The sequence below is a fragment of the Lactuca sativa genome, chromosome 6, assembly GCF_002870075.4.
Source record: "Lactuca sativa cultivar Salinas chromosome 6, Lsat_Salinas_v11, whole genome shotgun sequence".
Taxonomy (NCBI): Eukaryota; Viridiplantae; Streptophyta; class Magnoliopsida; order Asterales; family Asteraceae; genus Lactuca; species Lactuca sativa.
This window is the reverse complement of record NC_056628.2, coordinates 165,070,952-165,094,227: the sequence shown is the minus strand read 5'-3', so window position 1 is coordinate 165,094,227 and position 23,276 is coordinate 165,070,952. Positions and strand designations below refer to the sequence as shown.

Below are 23,276 nucleotides of genomic sequence, written 5' to 3'. Positions count from 1 at the left end.
CATAAGAGAAACCCTAGTATGTGTGTGTGCGTTCTTGGTGTTTTAGTATGTGTTCATGTCTTTTCAAGGCTCTTAGAAGAACAATAAGGTAATCAACGTTAGATGTTGGAGATGTTGTTGTTGAAGAGCTAATTCTACAAGAATTCTTAAGATCTAGAAGGTATAAATTTCATACCTTTTTACCTTATATCTTACTTCTTATATTTTAGAGTCCCTTTTTTGTTGTTGGAAGTGAATCCTTGGAGTTTAAAGCAACTCTATGGCCTTGGTTGGAAATCAGAGTAATTTATGGACCTTTGGGTCCCATAAAGTTGGAAGCTTGCTTAATAATCAGCTATGCATAAATCTCTTATGTCATTTTGGTCCCTTTTGTGCTAGGGCTTAAGATCTAGGCTACTAGAGATTTGGAAATGGATAAAATTTGAAACCTTATCCATGCATGGTCGAAATTGATCTACATCTTTAGAGCTACGAAAATAAGGATTAAGATATTAATAAGTATACTGTAATGGTGTCACACCCCCAAACCAAGGATGGCGGAAACGTCTAGGGGTGGAGGACTTCATGTTCAGTATCACAACAATATGTATAATAGTGCTCAAAGTAAATACAACCATCATAAATATAATTGAAAAAGTTACACCAAAGTATTTGTTTACATGTTTCAAAATCAATTACAATATGATGACAAAAATAAATTGTTGACGGTTTAACGTCCCATCCTCAAAGCGCTGAAGTTTTCATGTTTCACTGATTCCCTGAGAATACAAGTAGTTTTGAAAAGTGTCAACAATTAAGTTGGTGAGTTCATAAGAGTTTTGTTTGGAGTAGAAACCGTTTTCCTTTTTAAAAGCGATAGGATATGAATCCAGAAAATCCAATATTTTCTTAGTTAGGTGTAAACAAAATATTCCTATATGATGTGTTGATGAACCCTAGATTGACCCGTAGATTTCCTCTATAATCATCCAGCGTATATGAGTTATAGAAGATTTGAGTCAGATAAAACGTCGAATGTAGTGGGTCTGCCCTAGGTCCACAACCCAACGAGGAACAGGAGATGAGGCGGGCACCACCAATTCTAAGCCAATCCAGACTAAATTCTTGTATGACTCAAGCATATACGCTCAATGATTATAGTTGAAGTCTAACAATGCTAACCTTTAATGTGAATATAACCTATACATACCATAGTTCACCGGGGAGTAATAGAGATTAGTGAACCTGAACTATGCATATGATAGCTTATCAAAAGTGATGGTGAATATAACCTATATGATGTGTTAATGTATCCTAGATTGACCCGTAGATTTCCCCTATAATTGTCCAGCGTATATAAGTTATAGAAGATTTAAGTTAGATAAAACGTCGAATGTAGTGGATCTGCCCTAGGTCCACAACCCAACGAGGAACAGGAGATGAGGCAGGCACCACCAATTCTAAGCCAATCCAAACTAAATTCTTGTATGACTCAAGCATATACGCTCAACGATTATAGTTGAAGTCTAACAATGTGAACCTTTAATGTGAATATAACCTATACATATCATAGTTCACCGGGGAGTAATAGAGATTAGTGAACCTGAACTATGCATATGAATAGCTTATCGAAAGTGATGGTGAATTCCTTTTTTTGTAATTAAGTTCCTAGGGTAGATGAAACATAAACTATACCTATTATAGTTTATTACTTTGTTTGTAATATGTATTTACCATAACTATACCGATTATAACTAACGCGTTCGTTTGTGGGGGTATAATGGCTTAACTATACTTATTATAGATTATCTTAATCGTTCATAGCGGCAATAACTCTTTTGTAAGTGTAAGACCTTTAATATTGTGTTTGTTATATGAATAACCCTAAACTATACCTATTATAGTTTATCGATTTATTTCGTGGGAAATGAGCATAGGCCTTACTTGTCATAATTTATCAATCTTTATATTTTAATGGATATAGCCTCGTAATATCGTATATATATATATATATATATATATATATATATATATATATATATATATATATATTTGTCATACTTGTGAAGGTGTAAATCCATTTGTTTTCTGATGTATGTCTATGTAAGAATACAAAATCTGTTATATATTGCAACTACACATAATCACATAACGATGTATACCTTGCTCAACATGTTACAAGGTGAAATGAAATTTATTGTGTTTTTCTGTTAATAACATTTTCTGTAACTGTTATTGGAAAAATTGTAGAAAAATCATAAAATGTCCAAATCAGGTTCTGTAACTTCTAAGAGTTTGGAAGATGAGTCTAGTTTGTTCATAATTTTTATTATAATTTTTAATGACCTCTAACTTGGGTGAAAAAGTCCATAATCACAGACTGGTCCGGATTGATGTTTGAAATGATAGGCAGTTTTGTAAAAATCACCATAAATTGTAGAAAAATCGTATGGAGATGTGCAAGTAGTCATTTTAAAGATAAGAAGTGGAACTACATGCACCTAAAACAGTTTTGAAAACAAAAATATTTAAGATGTCCAAAACAGTCTGTGAATGGAGTGAAACTTTTCTGATGAAAGCTGTTAGAAAAATGTAGTTATGTTCTAAGTATTTTAACTTGTATTCCCCCCCCCCCCCCCCCCCCCTAAAAACTTGAGAAAACGTGAAAATGTAGGGGTATGAACTCACCTTGTGTGGTTTCAGTAGGTAAGTGTTGAAGAAGAGAAGTGTTCAACCCGAGAACACTTGAAGAATCACTTGAAGATTCGAAGCTCTAACACAAATATTATGGAGTTTGTGTAAGATACCCATGATTTGGGTGGAAATAATTGAGATAATCATAAAGGAAATGGATTATGCTTACCAAATGTGGAGGAAAAACTCAAGATCAGCCCTTGAATCTCAAATTTCTAGAGAGAGAAAGTGAGAGAGAAAAGAGTTTGATCTTCTTGTGAAATGAGAGCAAATGAGAGAAAATGAGGAGAGAGGATGATTATCCAGCTCTCAAAAACGTGGGGATGGCTTGTAAAAAGGGGTAAAAGGTACAAGGTATGGTGGGGAGGAGTATGGGTTGTCATGGAGTGGGTATGGGGGTTGCTTGCGTCATAAAGTAAAGCAAAGTCAACACTCCATCTCTTTGTACTTTACCCACTTGCTTTTAATATTTAAATAAAGATTTTTATGAAAATATGATTAAATTGTGAATATTTAGGGTTTATTATGTTAAAATATGATTTTGGGTGAAAACCCTGCGTTAAAATAATTAAAAACGGGCCTTAAACGTAAAACTATGCGAAAACCGGGAGAAATTGAGCTTCCAGCGAGACCTCTCGGTCCTAGGCCGAGGTTCGGTCCCTAGGCCGAGGCTCGCTCCATGCTGATGCTGAGTCGGAAACGAAGGCGCGAGCCAGAAGAAGGAGCGAAGGCGAGGGGCGAGGGTCCGGTCCGAAGGCTCGGTCCGAAGGGTTAGCAGGGAAGCTTCGGTTCGGAGTTAAGAAGCGAGAATGGCAGAACCGAACGGACTGTAGTGAACAGTAATGAACAGTACCTTCGGTTCAGTTAGTGAACAGTACCTTCGGTTCGGATCAGCAGCCTTCTTCATCAGGAGGGTTCGGTTCCTAAGAGGGGTTTCAATTCCTAAGAGGGGTTTCGGTTCCTAAGGTCCGTTTTTCGCGTAGACTTCCGTTTTTGGGCTGTTTTCGCCAAATTCGAGGGTCGGGATGCCCCGAGTGATTAGAGAAAGTTGGGAGAGATTTCGAGAGAAATTTGAGAGAGATTCCTCGTTCTCAGAGAGATTTGGGAGAGATTTGACATACTTGGAGAGATTTCACATACAAAGAGATATGTGGGAGAGATTTCACATACTTAGAGAGATTTGGGAGAGATTTGACATACTTGGAGAGATTTCGCATACAAAGAGATATGTGGGAGAGATTTCATATACTTAGAGAGATTTGGGAGGGATTTGACATACTTGGAGAGATTTCACATGCAAAGAGATATGTGGGAGAGATTTCACATACTTAGAGAGATTTGGGAGAGATTTGACATACTTGGAGAGATTTCACATACAAAGAGATATGTGGGAGAGATTTCACATACTTAGAGAGATTTGGGAGAGATTTGACATACTTGGAGAGATTTCACATACAAAGAGATATGTGGGAGAGATTTCACATACTTAGAGAGATTTGGGAGAGATTTGACATAAGAAGAGATAGAGTGAAAACGATTGAGAGAGGTTTCATTGGTGACCTTTTTGAGTGTTCGGCTTTGCAATGCAGGGTCCGTAAGCCCCGTTACGCCTTATTTAAGGATCTTGCATACTCCTGATGAGTATGCAACATTGTTTTATCGGTTTGGCTCGCCACGTACCACAGTTTTAGGTTAAGGAGATCTAGATGTACGCACTTTTTGATTTAGGATCTCTCGTTAGAATAGAGAGTTGTTTAGGAGTTATTTAACGTAAGCTCTAGTACTCACGGCAAAATGAGTGGACCGGTTTGATTTGTTGACTTTCGTTGACTTTGACTCGACTGAAATTTGACGGTTGTCACAAATGGACATTACCACGGATCAACAAAGTCCTCACCATGACGTAGTGATGCTGAGTCCCACAACTATTTTATCATGTATTACCACGACACGGTGAGTTGACTGTTGACTTTAATCATTGACTTTTGGCTAAGTTTGAATTTAGGTCAAACTTAGGGTTTTAGGTCATAGATTGAGGTTTGACTCTTATTTAATGTCCAGGAGGGTATTGTACTTGTATTTACATGTGACGAGATGTAGGTATGTTTGCTTCGTTTGTGAGGTAATTTTTCTCAATATACTTTGTACTACAATATAGATTGTCTATATGATAGGATGTTGGTATGTTGTAGTGATCTGTTAGACATGTAGATTTGTTAATAATTATTCGTGACTATTTTTTGGTTATTCTTTGTAATTTTATATTTCGACATATTATGGGAGGGATGAGTGTGGTCCATCTGTGTGTTAAAGGCCAAGATACCTGGACTGTCCAGTTAGTATTTTAGGCCCAAAGGGAGCGATCCAACTAAATCCTGTAGGCTCAGAAGGTGGACCAACCATATGTTGAAGGACATAGTGTGCATGCATTGTATGTGTATTTTTGTGCGAGTATTTGGGGAACTTACTAAGTTTTCGCTTATAGTTGTGGATTTACATGTTTCAGGTGCTGTAGATGTTCTTGGGAAGGCGAAGGCATGAATATACACACTTCAGCAACTTCGTGTCTTGTGTCTCGTGATTTTGTATTTATGTTTTTATACTTTAATTTTGGAATGTAAATTCTTGGAACAATGGTTTTGTGATGATGCTTTATGAAAATAAATTCCTTTTTCTAAACTAAAAATTGAAAAGTTTTGTTTTGAAAAATTGGGATGATACAACTTCGTGATTCTCTTCGACAATTACCCAAAGGTAACACTTTTGTTGCAAAATTAGTTGGAAGTTTAAATACATATGTGATCAGTTTGCTATTATAAGTCATCCAGTTGATGCCATTGACGAAACTCATTGGTTCCTTTGTAGTCTTGGACCCTCTTTTGCGCCATTCTCAACAACAAATTGTGCTAAAGCCTCTCCCCTTTTTGTGACCTCCTCTATCAAGTCGAGAGTCATGATATTTTTCTAACTTCTATGCATGGTACTGCGACTCCTGTTGTTGTTTCCTTCACTTCCCAAGTACATCATTCCCTAATGCTTGTCGTGGTGGTTCCACTTCAAATCGTGGAAAATCTGAAAGGTACTATGAAGGCCACTATAGTGGTCGAGGTCATTTTAGGCCCCCTTTGTGACTCTCTTGGACAATTACACAAAGGTAGCACTTTTGTTGGAAAATTTAGTCGGAAGTTTAAATACATATGTGATCAGTTAGTTGTTATAGGTCATCCAGTTGATGACACTGACAAAACTCATTGGTTCCTTAGTAGTCTCAGACCCTCTTTTGAGACATTCTCAACAGCGACCTGTGCTAAAGCCTCGCCCATCCTCTATCAAGTCGAGAGTCATGCGATCTAAAGCTTGAGAGTAAAGGGATAAAGGTTGGAGAGAGATCCAAATAGAATCGTGTGGAAGGTGAGTGAGAAAATGAGTAGATTTTGTAGGTTTGTATAGGCTGAATCAGGGGCATGCCGCGCACAGATCAGCTGCGCGTTGTGTATCTAGTCGAAAGGTGTTGACATGTCTTTTTCTGCGTGGTGCCATGTGTCATGATTTGGATGGTGAGTTAGGGTGCACCGCGCCCTCTGTCTGTGCGCCCGATTGCACGCAAAGATTTCTTTTTTCTTAGAAAATTCAAATCTTTTCCTTAAAAGCTCTGTTTTTATTGGTTTTATATCTACACGTAGCTATCTACGAGATATACAACTTTAGTTTAGACTCAGTCACTTTATTTTAAAGTTATATTTTTAACAGGCTTAGACTATTAAAGTCTTTGAAAAATTCATAACTCTCTCATATGGTATCCGTTCTTGACTGTCTTTATATTGATAGGTAGGTGTTGACAAGATCTTCGACTCTCGTTTAAATTGTTTTTCCCAATAACCGACCAATTTCAATTTCGGTTTCTAACCGTATACTGTTCCACTGACATGTTAGAAAAATCACAACTTGTTCTTACGAGGTCAGATTTGAATGTTCTCTATATGTACGGAATCCTTGTCATATATACTATAACTTTGGTTATTTATCCTAAATAATCTTTTATTCAAAAAGTCATTTTTAATGCTATTATGACTAGTCCGAATCTATGGGTGTTACAATTGTCTACCATTAGGATGATTACGTCCCTTAATCATCAACAGAATAGGGCCTGTATAATATATATTGTTATTGTATCATATTTAATAATGTATACCTTCAATTTTCTTTTCCCAGTCATGGATATTTCTAATAACAGTTTTCAAATACCGTTACCAAACATCATATTGAATTCAAACGGTAACATACTTGATTGCTTTTAAACTTTTAACATTTCCTTTAAAAATATAAAGTAAAAGTTATTACTTCATCGTTTTTTATATCATCTCTTTATCAATATTCATATTTAAAGGAAATTAAAAAAATTATTAAATATTTATGCATTTTTCATAAACATTTACTTTTTTCAGGTAAATTCAAAGGAGTTGTACATCAAAATAAAAACATATCTGCATCTAAATCAAGTGCAAATATGTCAAAACAATCAATTCTACAAACTCCTCCTTCACATTTAAATGTTAGAACTATGTTATCTAACATTTCCAATGGTAACTCATTTATTTTACCATTTGATTTTATAATATATAATATTATATTATTATTCTATCATATTTAACGATGCATATATTCAATCTTTTTTCCCTAGTGATGGATATGTCCAATAACAGTTTTCAATCACTGTTACCAAATATTAGACAATACTATGTATTTTCGAACGGTGACACATCAAACAAATCATATACAATAACATCAAGATCATCTTCAGTCATGCTAACTAACCCAAATCATAAAAGTTTGAAAAAAAGGCAAATGTATCTCCTATTCCAATAATTGGTCTGAGATTTGATCAAGACAACAACGATTGCCAAAATAATCAAAACATATAACAAGGTATATCAAAAGGTAATTTATTTACAAATATAAGATTTACATTAGTTCATTCAATCGTTATCAATTATAAAAAGTTACATGATTAACTTTTTTTTGTCAACCTTAATTGACAAATTATTTGGATCATGGTGATCAGATTGTTGTATGTCAAACATGTTTTGCAAAATTATGGAAAGATGAAGCTGTCAGATGTAAAAAAAAAGGAGAATGAAAATTATTCTCTACGTTGTGCTTATGGCAAAGTTGAACTACCAGAGTTAAAGAATGCACCTCCAAGTTATGAAATTTTTTTTAGATCTAGAGATTCTAAAAACAAACAGTTCATGAAGAACATCCGTTCTTACAATTCTATGTTTTCTTTTACGTCAATGGGTGGCAAGATTGATTCCTCAATCAATAGAGGAAATGCTCCATACATTTTCTGACTTAGCAGTCAAAATTATCATAGTATCGGAAGCCTTTTACCGGAATAGGGATTTAAACCAAAATTCTCTCAGTTGTACATATACGATACTGATAATGAGATCGCAAATAGACGAACATGTTTTGGGTACACTTTTCACAATTATCACATTAATAGATATATTATTCATCAACATTAATTTCTTTATTTATCTTATGTTTATATGTTCATCTTACTTGTAGTGGAGAAAATCAACGATCTACATCAAATTCTTCTGTTCTTGATAATGATATTATACAAAATTTGAAGTTGATGTTAGATTCAAATAATGTCTTGGTTTAGTCTTATAGAATGGTTAGAGATTGTTTTCATGAAAACCCTCATGTTGATATCAAATTGAGAATTATTGGAAGAAGGGACCAAGATGGAAGGACATAGAACCTACCATCTTCTTCTAAGGTTGCCTCTTTAATTGTTGGAGATATTGGTGATTCAATTGATAATAGAGATATTGTTGTTCAAACTTCATCTGGTTCTCTACGGCGTATTAGTGAATTACATCCATCCTACCCTCCTCTTCAATATCCACTACTGTTTCCATATGGTGATGATGGTTACAGGGTTGACATACCACATCGAGGTATTACACCTTCAAGCAACAACAAGCGGTACAACTATACAATGAGAGAATTTTTTCTTATAGAATACAGGACAGGGATCAATATTTTTCACTAATTATTAATTGAAAAAGGTTGTTCCAACAGTTTTTGGTAGATGCTTATACTATGATCGAAAGCAAGAGATTACATTTCATAAGGAGCAAACAACAAATTCTTATATGCGAGTCTTATGAGAATTTACGTAATCAACAAGACCTCGGGAATAAAGATATATCCAACGTCAGACAACGTGTTATCTTACCTTCTTCATTCATTGGTGGTGCACGTTATCTGATGCAAAACTACCTTGACGCTATGACCTTATGTAAATGGTTTGGATATCCTGATTTCTTCATAACCTTTACATGTAATCCCAAATGGCCTAAAGTTAAAAGGTTTCTTCATAACACTTCACTGCATCTAGAAGATAGACCTGATATCTTATGTAGGTAATTCAAAATAAAGCTTGGTGCTTCTATTAAAGATATATGGGAAAATAAAATTTTTGGCATCGTTCAAGCAGGTATTCAAAGTTGTTGTTTAGTACAAAAAAATTTTATAATGATTTTTTCGTTTCTTAACATTTTTTATTATTTGCAAATATATTTCATCCAGTACAAATCATATCTTATTTGTAAAATTAATTTGCAGTGGTCTATACAATTGAATTTCAAAAAAGAGGTTTGCCACATAGTCAGATTTGTCTATTTATGCATGCTGACTCCAAGCGGCCTACTGTTGAATATATTGATCCGATTATTTCCGCTGAGATTCCAAATATCAATGAAGATCCAGAGTTGTATTCACTTGTATGTGAATTCATGATACATGGTCCTTGTGGAGTTGAAAATATGAATTGCCCATGCATGGTTGACAAGCAATGTTCAAAAAATTTCCAAAGCAATTTTGTAATCATTCTTTAGGTGATGTCAATGATTATCCCTTATATATGAGAAGAAACAATGGTTATTATGTCGAAAAATCAGGGGTTAAGTTAGACAACAGAAATGTTGTTCCATATAACAAATATCTGTTAAAAAGATATCAGGCACACATTAATGTTGAATGGTGCAATCAGGGATCTTCCATAAAGTATCTGTTTAAATATATAAACAAAGGTCCAGATAGAGCTACAATTGTTGTTGAGATCAACACTGCTTCTCATCAAGAAAAGGTTATGGGTGAAATAAAAGATTATTATGATTGTAGATACATATATGCATGTGAAGCATCATGGCGACTATTTAAATATGATGTTCATTACCAATATCCTTCTTTGATGCGACTACCTTTTCATCTTCATGATCAACAACAAGTCATATATGCTGCAGACGATGATATTGACGATGTTCTTGAACAACTTTCAGTTGCTGCTTCTATGTTCACATCTTGGATAGAATGTAATAAAATTAATAAAGATGCACGAAAACTTACATATGTTGAATTTCCTATAAAGTTTGTTTGGAAACCTAATGATAGGTTATGGAAACCAAAGAAAATTGGACGTTCAATAGGAAGGATTCACTATGTTTCACCTAAACTTGGCGAAGTCTACTTCTTACAGATTCTTTATAAATAAAGTGAAATGTCCAAAATCATTTGAAGAAATTCGTATTGTAAATGGTGAAGAATTTCCTACTTTTCGAGATGCATGTTATGCTTTGGGCCTCTTGGATGATGACAAAGAATACGTTGATGCAATTAAGGAAGCAAGTCATTCAGGAACTGGTTTTTATCTGTGTTTCTTATTTGCTACGATGTTAATGTCTAATCATTTCTTTAGACCAGAGTTTGTTTGGGAAAATACATGGCAACACTTGTCTAATGATATTCTCTACTACCAACAACGTAGATTAAAGTCTCCAGGTATTATAATTTTCTATCTTTATTTGTAAAAATGGATATTACATATTTTCAATATGCAGGGTACAATTTTTTTTATTACCATTAAACTGTTTAATATTATATTCTTTTTGACATATTGTTCATTTTTTACAGGTTTTTCACTCAATGAGGATCACCTTAAAAACATGACTTTGTTCGAGATCGAACAAATTTTATTTCATAACAACACCAGTCTAAAAAATTATAAACAAATGTCTTACCCTGATTCTGATACAGTTTCTTCCTGCCTTATCACGGAGGAGCTAGACTATGACATACCGCTTTTAAAGAAAGAGTTTGATGGTATGTTTCATGCATTAACAAACGAGAAACGTAATATTTTTCTTGATATCATGACTACAGTCAACGATAAGAAAGGATGTGTGTGTTTTGTGTATGGATATGGTGGAACGGGCAAAACCTTTCTTTGGAAGACAATATCTACAGCAATTAGATGTAATGGTGATATAGTTTTAAATGTTGCTTCAAGTGGTATTGCATCGTTACTATTGCCTGGAGGTAGGACAACACACTATCGGTTTATAATTCCGTTGAATCTTACGGAGGATTCTGTTTGTAAGATACCGCCTGATAGCGAACTCGACAGATTAGTAAGAAAAAGCTCATTGATTATCTGGGATGATGTAACGCCCGTAGATCAGGGCTAGTCAATTTAGAGACAATAAGCGTCAAAAATGACTTTTTGATAGATGATTGTTTAGGATGAATAATCCTAACTAAGTTGTAGTATATGTTACAAGGTTTCCGTGCATATAAAGAACGCCAAAATCCGAGTTATAACGAAGAAGTTATGACTTGTAGAAGTTTCGCGACAGAACCAGCACAACGTTGAATGACGTAAAAAGTGAATTCACGTTAGAGTGATATTTAGCCTTAGCGATCTAAATGAGAATCGAAGATCTCGTTGTTAGTAGCAAAACGACGAAAAGTTAGGCAAGAACGGACGTCGGACTCATTCGAAGACGAGTCATCGGACTCATCCGAAGACGAGTCATCGGACTCATCCGAAGACGAGTCATCGGACTCATCCGAAGTACGCCCCGCGTACAGCGAAGCATGACACGCCTCGCACTCGAGTTCTTCGGATACGTAAGCAATGACGATTTCGGAGCCTTACGCCCCGCGTACTCCGAGGCTTCAGCCTCCTATAAATAGGATGCGAGGGTTCCGGGCTTATTTGCTCATTTCTCCTCGTTTTTGTGCCGAAGCTCTGCGTGTAACCCCCGAAGCCATCCCGACACCCCGGATCTCATATCCAAGTTAGGAAGGAAGTTTTACGCTCCCGAGATCCCGTGAAGTGCAATTCCCGAGCCGAAGCCCTGCCCGCGAGAAGTTCGATTTTTGTGGAGATCTTCCAGATCAATACTACTTCTGCAAGTCGTAGTGTTGTCCGATCATCTTCTGATCAAGTGAGTGTATACTACCTTTCATAAACACGATAATAATACAAGTACGGCTTGAGTGTATTAAGTAAATTGTGGTTTATATGTGTGAGGGTGTAGTTACTTTCTTCTAACGAGTAACTATGAAGTATTTTATAAGATATACTTGTTATGTGTATATTTTGTGATTGTATGCGTGAATGGATATTCACTTTATTCTATCTCATAGATTTGAATTGTTTTCTATAAAATACATGCTATGTATATAATATAAAGTTGATTATATGTGTGCGTGTATAGCCCCTTTCATAAACACGGGTATAATACAAGTATTGTTTGAATGTATTATATAAATATATGTTTGGGAGAGTGTGTGGTTACTTTCTTCTAACACATAAATATGAAGTATTTGTTATAAAATACTTGCTATGTGTTTATATATTGTTGTTTATTTGAGATGAGTATGGAATGAATGTTTTATATAGTTTTTAAATGAGTTAAACTGTATATATGTATTTTATATCTACAAATATGTTGGGTAGAACATGGGTAGATGAGATAGTTGGTATGTGATAAAATGATGAGGTGTGAAAGATGATTAAGAATGATATTGGTAGATGCACGAATTAAAGAATGTCATAAAACTAGCAGATGCGCTTGAGAATAATATCGGTAGATGCACAAAGTAGTGAATGTCGAGATCTTGGCAGATGCACCAAATAGAGATTGTCATAACAATAGCAGATGCGCTTATAGAGTAATCCTGGCAGATGCGCTTATAGGATAATGTCGGTAGATGCGCCAAATAAAGATTGTCATAACAATAGCAGATGCGCTTATAGGATAATCTTGGCAGATGCGCTTATGAGATAATGTCGGCAGATGCGCCTAAATGAGAATGTCATAAACCTGGCAATCGCGCCTCATAGTGTATGACGTAATCCTGGCAGAGGCGCTTAAAGGATGATGTTGGTAGATGCGCCTTATGTAGCAATAGATTTTGTGTTAATTCCTTAGGTCAATCCTTAGGAATGATTGAATGGCAGGTAGTTGAATTCCTAGGGTAATATCCTAAGAAAGATAATAGGGATGAGTAATTGAGTTGATTGTTGATGGTTGAATATAATATTTATATTATTATGGGTTGAAAACCCTATATGCTCACCAGGCTCCCAAGCCTGACCCACTCAGTTTTCTTTGTATCACAGGTATTAATACGAAGACATATTTCACAGAGAGATTTAAAGGAGATATAAATCAATTGTGTAATTAAATGTAAGTTCTGTTTATGCTTATATGTCTGTATCGGAACATGACATCCCGAGGTTTTATTATTAAATGAAAATACATTCTCTTTGAGAAATGTTGTGATAAGTTATTATCATATCTTGTTTTGGGAATAAATTCCGCAACCGTTTTCTTTAAACGATCACTCTGATTTATAAAACAAAGCATAAACAAATCGGTCTTTTCTGGCCGTGAAATTGGGGATGTCATAGTTGGTATCAGAGCATTAGTTTAAGCGAACTAGGAATTTGTAGGAAATTTCTAGACTTAAACTTAGAATCCTAAGTAATGATTGTGAAGAGTGTGTCTAAAAAAATGTTAGGTAGTGCACCTAAATTGACACAAGCACTAGTTTATTTTAGGAATGATGCCTAAAATGCTTTTATGTGCTAATTGTTTTGTGTGATAGCTAAATTGATGCTATTGTTTGTTCGGATCTATGGTCTGTTGCCGACCGGATCTGGAAACCTTATGTGTTTAGGATTCTAAGCGTATGGCTACGATATTAGAACTAGCATGTAAATGTTTCGGGGTGATAAGGATGATTTGAATATCCATCATGAATGAGGATCTAATTTCACCCTATTCGGTGTATAGATCAAAAATGGTGAGAACAAGAAGTGGAGTTGGAAATGCTGATGAAAACAGGAATTAACCACCAGTAATTGAGCAAATACCTGTCGTAGTAGCAACACCTGAGCCAATAACCATGGCTGGTGTGCAATTGATGATTCGGACGATGTTGGATCGTCAGATGGATGAAACTAGACGGTTGCTTCAACAGAATCGTGAAGAACTGTCACTTCGTGTGGAAGAGCCTGAATTAAATGAAGGGCACTCGGAAGGTGGAAACTTCAGTGGGTCTGTTGGTCAAGCCAACCCACCGATAGTTAGGCAGCACAACCATGATGGAAGGAATGATGGAATGGGATGCAAGTACAAGGATTTTCTAACTTGCAAACCATCGACCTTCAATGGAAAGGAGGATCCGATTGGAGTTATTGATTGGATCTCAGAAATGGAGTTAGCCTTCATGACTTGTGGTTGCAGAGGCAAGTTGCAGACTATCTATGCAGTGCGTCAGTTCCGAGGTGGAGCCGTTCGATGGCGGAACACTCTAGGGAAGATCCTAAGCCCTAATGAGCCACTACAACTGACATGGGCAGAGTTTTTGGTGCAATTCAAGCGCAAGTTCTGCTCGGCCCAAAACCTACTAGAGTTGGAGAACAAATTTCTGATATTGAAGAAAGGCAGCATGTCAGTGGATGAATACACTAATGCCTTCACAGACAAGATGGAGTTTGCTTTGCGCATCGTCCCAGACGAACTGACAAAAGTCGACCGATACGCAAAGGGACTCCCTTGGGAGTATGCGGTGCCAGTGCGTCAGGCACCTACTTTAGAGGCAGCTATTTGGGCTGCCAAGTCTGTTGAGAATATGATCAAGGGGAGGACTGACAGTAAGGTTGAAGTTGACGAGAAGAGAAAGTTAGAAGGAACTTCAGGTTCTAATGAGAAAAGAAAATTCTCGAATTATGGAGGAGGAGGAAGGGATGAGGCAAGGTGGTGCGATAAGTGCAAAAAGAAGCACTCAGGAAAATGTGGCGTGGAGGTGACATGTTTCAAGTGTGGAAAGCATGGGCACCACGCCGATGAATGTATTTTCAACAAAAAGGTGTGTTATGAATGTAAAGAAGAGGGGCACTTCAAGCAAGACTGCCCAAGGAAAAATCAAGCAGCAAGGCTAGAGGCGCCGCCAAAGCTAAAGGCAAGAGCATTTCAAATGATCCTTGATGAAGCAGATGGCAATGCAAGGAATCAGGAATGAGGATTTTATATCAAAAGATCAAGTTATAAAGTAGCGATATGAAAAGTAACATGTGGTGTAGCCTATTAGAGGCATAGTATAGGGTGAACTTGAACTTTTGTGTAATCATTTCAAGGAATTAATATAAACCCTAGTTTTGCTAACTGATGTGTTGAATGATTGTTTGATTTTCTTGTATGGTGACTTGGTCGATTGCGGGACAATACTTGGGACGAGTATGAGTAGGTGTGAAAGGTAGTAGATGCATATACTACCGGAAGCACAGGACTCGCACTTGGATCAGGGAAAGTCACAAGGTTACCAAGAAGCTAGTGATTGATTCCATTTTATTCTGGTATGTCATTACCATTGTTTCGGTAATGACTAGTAAGATGGTTCTTGTTCTGAACCTAGTGGTCATGTTTAAATTTGAGTTCGACTATGAGAAGTATGTTACGTAGTATAGAGGACCAAGTTAGATGTAACATCTGACTTAAGTCAGAAGGTTGAAGTTAATGCGATTGATAGTGTCGCGCTCGTTGTTAAAAGATGTTTGCAGGTAGAAATGCTACATGCTAAAATGTGATTAAATCACATTAGAATATGAAGGAAGGTATATTCCATTCCGAAATTTAACCTTATTAAGGACCGAGTCTAAGCGTCGCATCATGCGATGAGAGGTCAATAGAGCATGACCCATCGGTTTGTTACAATAGATAAAGGAAAGTATTTATCTTGAGAAGAAGAAGGAGTCCACAATGAGGACTTATTTAGTAACTTGAACGTTACGATTGAAAGTACAACATAGTACGATAAGCAGATGCAAGATTTGGGCATCTTCTGCGATCAAGAAATCCGTAGAGTTAAATACTCTTTCGAGGAAACATAGAAGTTACGGTTATTACCTAGGATGAATAAATAACATATGGAATCATTATGCAAGTCCTATTTCGTTGATGATTCCGGGACGTAATCATCCTAAGGGGGAGATAACTGTAACGCCCGTAGATCAGGGCTAGTCAATTTAGAGACAATAAGCGTCAAAAATGACTTTTTGATAGATGATTGTTTAGGATGAATAATCCTAAATAAGTTGTAGTATATGTTACAAGGTTTCCGTGCATATAAAGAACGCCAAAATCCGAGTTATAACGAAGAAGTTATGACTGGTTGAAGTTTCGCGACAGAACCGGCACAACGCTGAATGACGTAAAAAGTGAATTCACGTTAGAGTGATATATAGCCTTAGTGATCTAAACGAGAATCGAAGATCTCGTTGTTAGTAGTGAAACGACGAAAAGTTAGGCAAGAACGGACGTCGGACGAAGAAGTTATGAATTTATAACGAAATTTTCTGTCCCGACCTATTAAAAATAAATAATAAAAATAAAAGTCAAAATTAGCCGACGGAGTCTAAATGAAAGTCGTTGAGCGTAGTCTCACCTACGCGTGGATATAAAGAACGTCGAAAACGGAGTTCGTATGAAGAAGATATAAATTTTTTGAAGTTTATTAATGAATTAATAATTAAATTTAATTATTAAATCCCGGCCTTATCCGAAGACGAGTCATCGGACTCATCCGAAGTACGCCCCGCGTACAGCGAAGCATGACACGCCTCACACTCGAGTTCTTCAGATACGTAAGCAATGACGATTTCGGAGCCTTACGCCCCACGTAAGGCAGTACGCCCCGCGTACTCCGAGGCTTCAGCCTCTTATAAATAGGATGCGAGGGTTCCGGGCTTATTTGCTCATTTCTCCTCGTTTTTGTGCCGAAGCTCTACGTGTAAACCCCCGAAGCCATCCCGACACCCCAGATCTCATATCCAAGTTAGGAAGAAAGTTTTACGCTCCCGAGATCCCGTGAAGTGCAATTCCCGAGCCGAAGCTCTGCCCGCGATGTCACACCCCAAAACCAAGAACGGCGGAAACGTTCTGGGGCGGAGGACGTCACGTATAGTATCACAACACAGTAAATGTAAATAAGCAAACAACATCATCCATTGCATTAAATATATAATTTTAATACAAGTGTGTTCTGTACAGTTATAGACACCAAAAATAATGAAACACAAAATAATATGAGATGAGTCTTGAATGCACCCCATCTTCTCAAAAGCTGGCCTCGGTACCTGTCTACTGATGACCTAAGAATACAAGTTATTTTGAAAGAGTTTATCAGCATAAAGCTGGTGAGTTCATAAGTATTTTAGTGTCAATGTTTCTTGTAAAAACGTTTGAACCTGTCTCGATGTATAAGTTCGTAAAAATGTAAGCAAATGTTTGAAAGTGTTTGTAAAAGTTTGAATCTCTTAGAAAATCCTATATTTTCTATAAAAGTAACCTTCTACCAAGGCTAAACTGTTTTGTAAACTTGTCTGTTGTAAAAGTGTGTAATTACCCAAGTATAACTATTATTTGTTAAAAATATAGTTTGTACACTAATGCTTAAGTGAGATTATCACTAAAATATGTAATGGGTAAATCATTGTAGTACTGTAGCTTTGTATAATAAGACTACTACTGTACTAAATACTACTACCTTAAACCGGATTTATATTAAGGCATAATGTGATAAATTGCACCATGCTATCGACTGGTAACAACGACATAATGAATGGTCGTAATAAAAGAAATGACGTTTGGCACCCGCAGACCTGCAGGTCCGGCTGTAGCTAGCAGCAAGGTGTAGGATAGTCAATCCAGTATAGATCTATACGCAAACTCACGCTCTCCCTCCAAGAGAATTCTGGCTACAACTCGGGCCATGACATTTAAGGCATGCCCGATACAGTGGATCACAATTATTACGTATTTATGTATATGTATTGTTTCTCGTATACCTGTATATGTATTGTTTCTCGTATATCTGTATATGTATTGTTTCTAGTATATCTGTATATGTATTGTTTCTAGTATATCTGTATATGTATTGTTTCTAGTATATATATATATATATATATATATATATATATATATATATATATATATATATATATATATATATGTATGTATTGTTTCTAGTATATCTGTATATGTATTGTTTCTAGTATATCTGTATATGTATGATCCTGCGTTACCCCGATGGTAACCAGCTAATGATGTACTGATGATTATGAATATGGAAGTACTTTTATGTCTATACATGTATATAGGATATATAAGTAATATGGAAATGACCTTCGGATGGTCACCCGAAATCCCACCAGACCACATCCAAATCGAGGAAAAGGAAATAGGGCGGATGGCATTCCTAAGCCTTTTGAACATTATTTATATATCTATACATATATGGGCATGCAATTGTATATATAAAGCATAAATAAGTTTTCATAAAACATTTTGAAGCATAAATATAATTTCAAGAGAAGATTGATTTGATGTCGATCTATAAATCATTTTGAAAGCATAAGTTGATAATACAGTTTAAGTATAAGAAGCATTTGATTGAATCACAGTCTATAAGTAAGTTTGGATAGTAAAACAGTTTGTAAAACATTTCAATAGTAAAGCAGTTGAAAAACAGTTTGAACAGTGTGAAAATCGTTGTTTTCCTAGTTATTAATCACATGTGATTAAACACAATCACATGTGATTGAAGTAATAACTTATAAGTATTTGACTTGTATTCCCCCCCCCCCCCCATAAAGTGTTATAAAACATTTAAAATCATTTCAAAGGTTGATTCAAGGGGTATGAACTCACTTGTGGTGAGTCGTTTGAATTGCAGTGTCGGCTACCGTGCTAGGTGACAAACGGAGACTGGTTTACACGCACGAGCCTAGTTATCATATAATAAACATATATATAACTAATTAGATATATAATAACTCAAATAAATAAGTTAAGACACTTAGAAAACATTTAAACACTTTTATGAGTGTTTAAGGTTCAAATGGTTGCATCTAAGTTGCTACGGGACAAGGCAAAAGGGTTCGAAACATCAAAGGGCCTTGTATAGGAGTTCACCATCTAACAACCCCACACCTTGGAGTTTACGGCCGTAAACTCATAGGTTTATGGCCGTGAACTCCTCAAAGGGTGTTTTTGGGTGTTTTGTGGTGTTATCTTGCATCTAGAACTCTCCTAGCTTTATTGGAATAACACATGAAGTAGTTTAAGGCTTTAGAACACTCCACAAGGGAGTTTACGGCCTAAGGTCCTTCACCTTAGAGTTTACGGCCGTAAACTCTAGGAATTTAATTGATTTGAGGCACTTAAACATCAAGAATGGCATCCATGATTTTATCTAAGGCTAATGGGGACAAGAGGCACACTTTGGTGCCTTCACTTGGAGTTTACGGCCCAAGTCATGTTCCTTGGCCGTAAACTCCTTTCAAGGAGTGATTTCTATGTGTTCTACTCTCCATTCTAGTCCCAAAGGTTCAAGGACAATTGTATTAAGGCCTTAGGTGTGATTGGAATGCATTTTACCCTACAAAAAGGGGTTTACGGCCCAAGAGATATTCTTGGCCGTAAACTCCTAGAAACTTAGGATTTTGATGTCTTTTGATGCCTAAAATAAGCACAAGCAATTTAGGGTAAAGTCCTTAAGCATTTAGGGGGAGTTTAGGGCACTAATTGCCCTTAAAAAGGGGTTTACGGCCCAAGGTAGTTCCTTGGCCGTAAACTCCTAGAACTTGTGTTTCTTGGATGATTTCTAGGCTATAAAGATCATACACAATGTCCTTGATAAGTCCTCTAACATGTGGATGGGTCTAGAAAGCATTAAAGTTCCATTTTGGAGTTTACTCCCCAAGAACGTTCTTGGGCGGTAAACTCCCAGATCTTGATATCTAGACATGTTATTGTTGTTAATATGCATTAAACAAGTATTGAAACACACTTAGAAAAGTAGACTCACAATCTGGGATGAAAACCCGAAGATCTGTCAGAGAGAATATGGCTTTTCTCTATTTGGAATTGTGAATAATGAATTAATTTAATTCAGAAAACTATTTATAGTCCTGGAATATTTTGGCAGAAAATATTTTCATTCCTGATGTTGGACTGTAACAGTATGAAACTTGAAATGCCCAAGTTTCACAAAACCAGGAGCATCCACTCTCCTGATATCCTCTAGAACATAAACCCTAATGTACACAAACTTGCTCGGAAAAGCTTGAAAATCACTGAAACTGAACTAGCTTATATTGAATAGATGATGTTCGTACAATGGAAATTTCGGGTTGTCACACGCGAGAAGTTCGATTTTTGTGGAGATCTTCCAGATCTACCGAAGAATACTACTTCTGCAAGTCGTAGTGCTGTCTGATCATCTTCTGATCAGGTGAGTGTATACTACCTTTCATAAACACTATAATAATACAAGTACGGCTTGAGTGTATTAACTAAATTGTGGCTTATATGTGTGAGGGTGTAGTTACTTTCTTCTAACAAGTAACTATGAAGTATTTTATAAGATATACTTGTTATGTGTATATTTTGTGATTGTATGCGTGAATGGATATTCACTTTATTCTATCTCATAGATTTGAATTGTTTTCTATAAAATACGTGCTATGTGTATAATATAAAGTTGATTATATGTGTGGGTGTATGGTCCCTTTCATAAACACAGGTATAATACAAGTATTGTTTGAATGTATTAAGTATATGTTTGGGAGAGTGTGTGGTTACTTTCTTCTAACACATAAATATGAAGTATTTGTTATAAAATACTTGCTACGTGTTTCAATATTGTTGTTTATTTGAGATGAGTATGGAATGAATGTTTTATATAGTTTTTAAATGAGTTAAACTGTATATGTATTTTATATCTACAAATATGTTGGGTAGAACATGGGTAGATGAGATAGTTGGTATGTGATAAATTGATGAGGTATGAAAGATGATTAAGATGATTAAGAATGATATTGGTAGATGCACCAATTAAAGAATGTCATAAAACTAGCAGATGCGCTTGAGAATAATATCGGTAGATGCACCAAGTAGTGAATGTCGAGATCTTGGCAGATGCGCCAAATAGAGATTGTCATAACAATAGCAGATGCGCTTATAGGGTAATCCTGGCAGATGCGCTTATAGGATAATGTCGGCAGATGCGCCAAATAAAGATTGTCATAACAATAGCAGATGCGCTTATAGGATAATCTTGGCAGATGCGCTTATGAGATAATGTCGGCAGATGCGCCTAAAAGAGAATGTTATAAACTTGGCAATCGCGCCTCATAGTGTATGACGTAATCCTGGCAGAGGCGCTTAAAGGATGATGTTGGTAGATGCGCCTTATGTAGCAATAGATTTTGTGCTAATTCCTTAGGTCAATCCTTAGGAATGATTGAATGGCGGGGAGTTGAATTCCTAGGGTAATATCCTAAGAAAGATAATAGGGATGAGTAATTGAGTTGATTGTTGATGGTTGAATATAATAATTATATTATTGTGGGTTGAAAACCCTATATGCTCACCAGGCTCCCAAGCCTGACCCACTCAGTTTTCTTTGTATCACAGGTATTAATACGAAGACATATTTCACAGAGAGATTTAAAGGAGATATAAATCAATTGTGTAATTAAATGTAAGTTCTGTTTATGCTTATATGTTTGTATCGGAACATGACATCCCGAGGTTTTATTATTAAAAGAAAATACATTGTCTTTGAAAAATGTTGTGATAAGTTATTATCATATCTTGTTTTGGGAACAAATTCCGCAACCGTTTTCTTTAAACGATCACTCTGATTTATAAAACAAAGCATAAACAAATCGGTCTTTTCTGGCCGTGAAATTGGGGATGTCATAGATGAAGCACCTATGGTCCACGTGCATGCATTTGAAGCTTTAGATCGAGCTCTGAAAGATGTATGTAAGTTTGATAAGTCTAGCAACTCAAAAATTCCATTTGGAGGGAAAGCGATTGTTTTTGGAGGAGACTTCAGACAGATTCTACCTGTTGTTCAAGGAGGTAGTAGACAAAATATCGTTAATGCTTTTTTAAGTTCTTCATATATATGGCAACAATGCAAAGTCCATAGATTAACAATAAACATGAGACTAACCGTTGGAAGGGATCCATCTGATATTCGAAAAATACATAATTTTGCAAACTGGCTTTTGGATATAGGAGAAGGAAAAGTTGGTGGTTCAAACGATGGCGAAGCGATTATTTATGTTCCAGATGATATTCTAATTAATGATCCACATGATCCTATAGGTTCATTAATTAAGTTTATATATCCTTCAATCTTGGAAAAATTCAACGTTACGAGCTATTTTCAAGAAAGAGCTATACTAGCTCCCAAAAATGAAGTTGTCCAACAAATCAATGATCGTTTGTTAGCATTGTTTCCCGGAGACGAAATATAATATTTAAGTTCAGATAGTCTTTGCCAATCAGAGTTTGTTCATGATCAGTTTGATCCCAATTTATACTCCCCAGATATTTTAAATGGTCTTAAAGTATCAGGTTTGCCAAATGACAAGTTAATTTTAAAGGTCGGTGTTCCAGTTATGTTACTAAGAAACATTGATTAGAAAAATGGCTTATGTGACGGCACTAGACTACAAGTGAAATCTCTGAACAAATGTGTTATTGAGGCAATTATCATATCTGGAACTAATATTAGAAAGCAAACCTTTATTCCAAGAATGTCTTTAAGTCCATCTGAAAAAAAAATTCCCTTCAAATTTCAAAGAAAACAATTTCCATTGGCTGTATGTTTTGCAATGACAATTAATAAAAGTCAGGGGCTGTCGTTATCAAAGGTTGGTTTGTATCTCAAAGATCCTATTTTTTCACATGGACAGTTGTATGTTGCCTTATCTAGAGTTTAAAGTAGAGAAGGATTGAAATTGTTAATGTTAGATAAGGATGGTAGACTTACAAACAAAACTTCCAATGTTGTGTATAAGGAAGTTTTTAGGAATCTATAAATGCTTCGTAGTTTTAAATTCAAACAATTATGTTTTTTTATATTACATTTTTTTTATTATTTTAATATTTTATTTTTTATATAGCATTGCAAATCATAATATTGAATTTGTTTTCATATTTGATTTTCAGGCTTTAATAGATGCCACATGGTGTTTCTTGATTGCTCACTCAAATCAAAAAAATAATAAAATAATGATTTGCCCTCACACTTCATAAAACATTCACTATTGAAAGATGCAGTTTAGTTATCTTTATATTTAAGTTTCCATGATTGATTGTGTTTCTTTTTAACATATATTTAAATTTACATACTTTTTTACAAATTTATATTAATAT

The 23,276-nt window shown here is 35.7% G+C and overlaps 1 protein-coding gene across 1 annotated transcript; it reads left to right on the top strand.

Moving 5' to 3' along the window:
* The first annotated feature begins 7,724 nt into the window (after window positions 1–7,724).
* Window positions 7,725–22,372, top strand: LOC111880927 (uncharacterized). Its single transcript, XM_023877340.1, has 8 exons — window positions 7,725–7,855; window positions 8,245–8,316; window positions 8,509–8,670; window positions 8,754–8,986; window positions 9,585–10,116; window positions 10,226–10,527; window positions 10,660–11,121; window positions 21,846–22,372. Exons 1-8 carry the CDS (start codon window positions 7,725–7,727, stop codon window positions 22,370–22,372), a joined length of 2,421 nt encoding a protein of 806 aa, XP_023733108.1.
* Window positions 22,373–23,276: the final 904 nt, after the last annotated feature.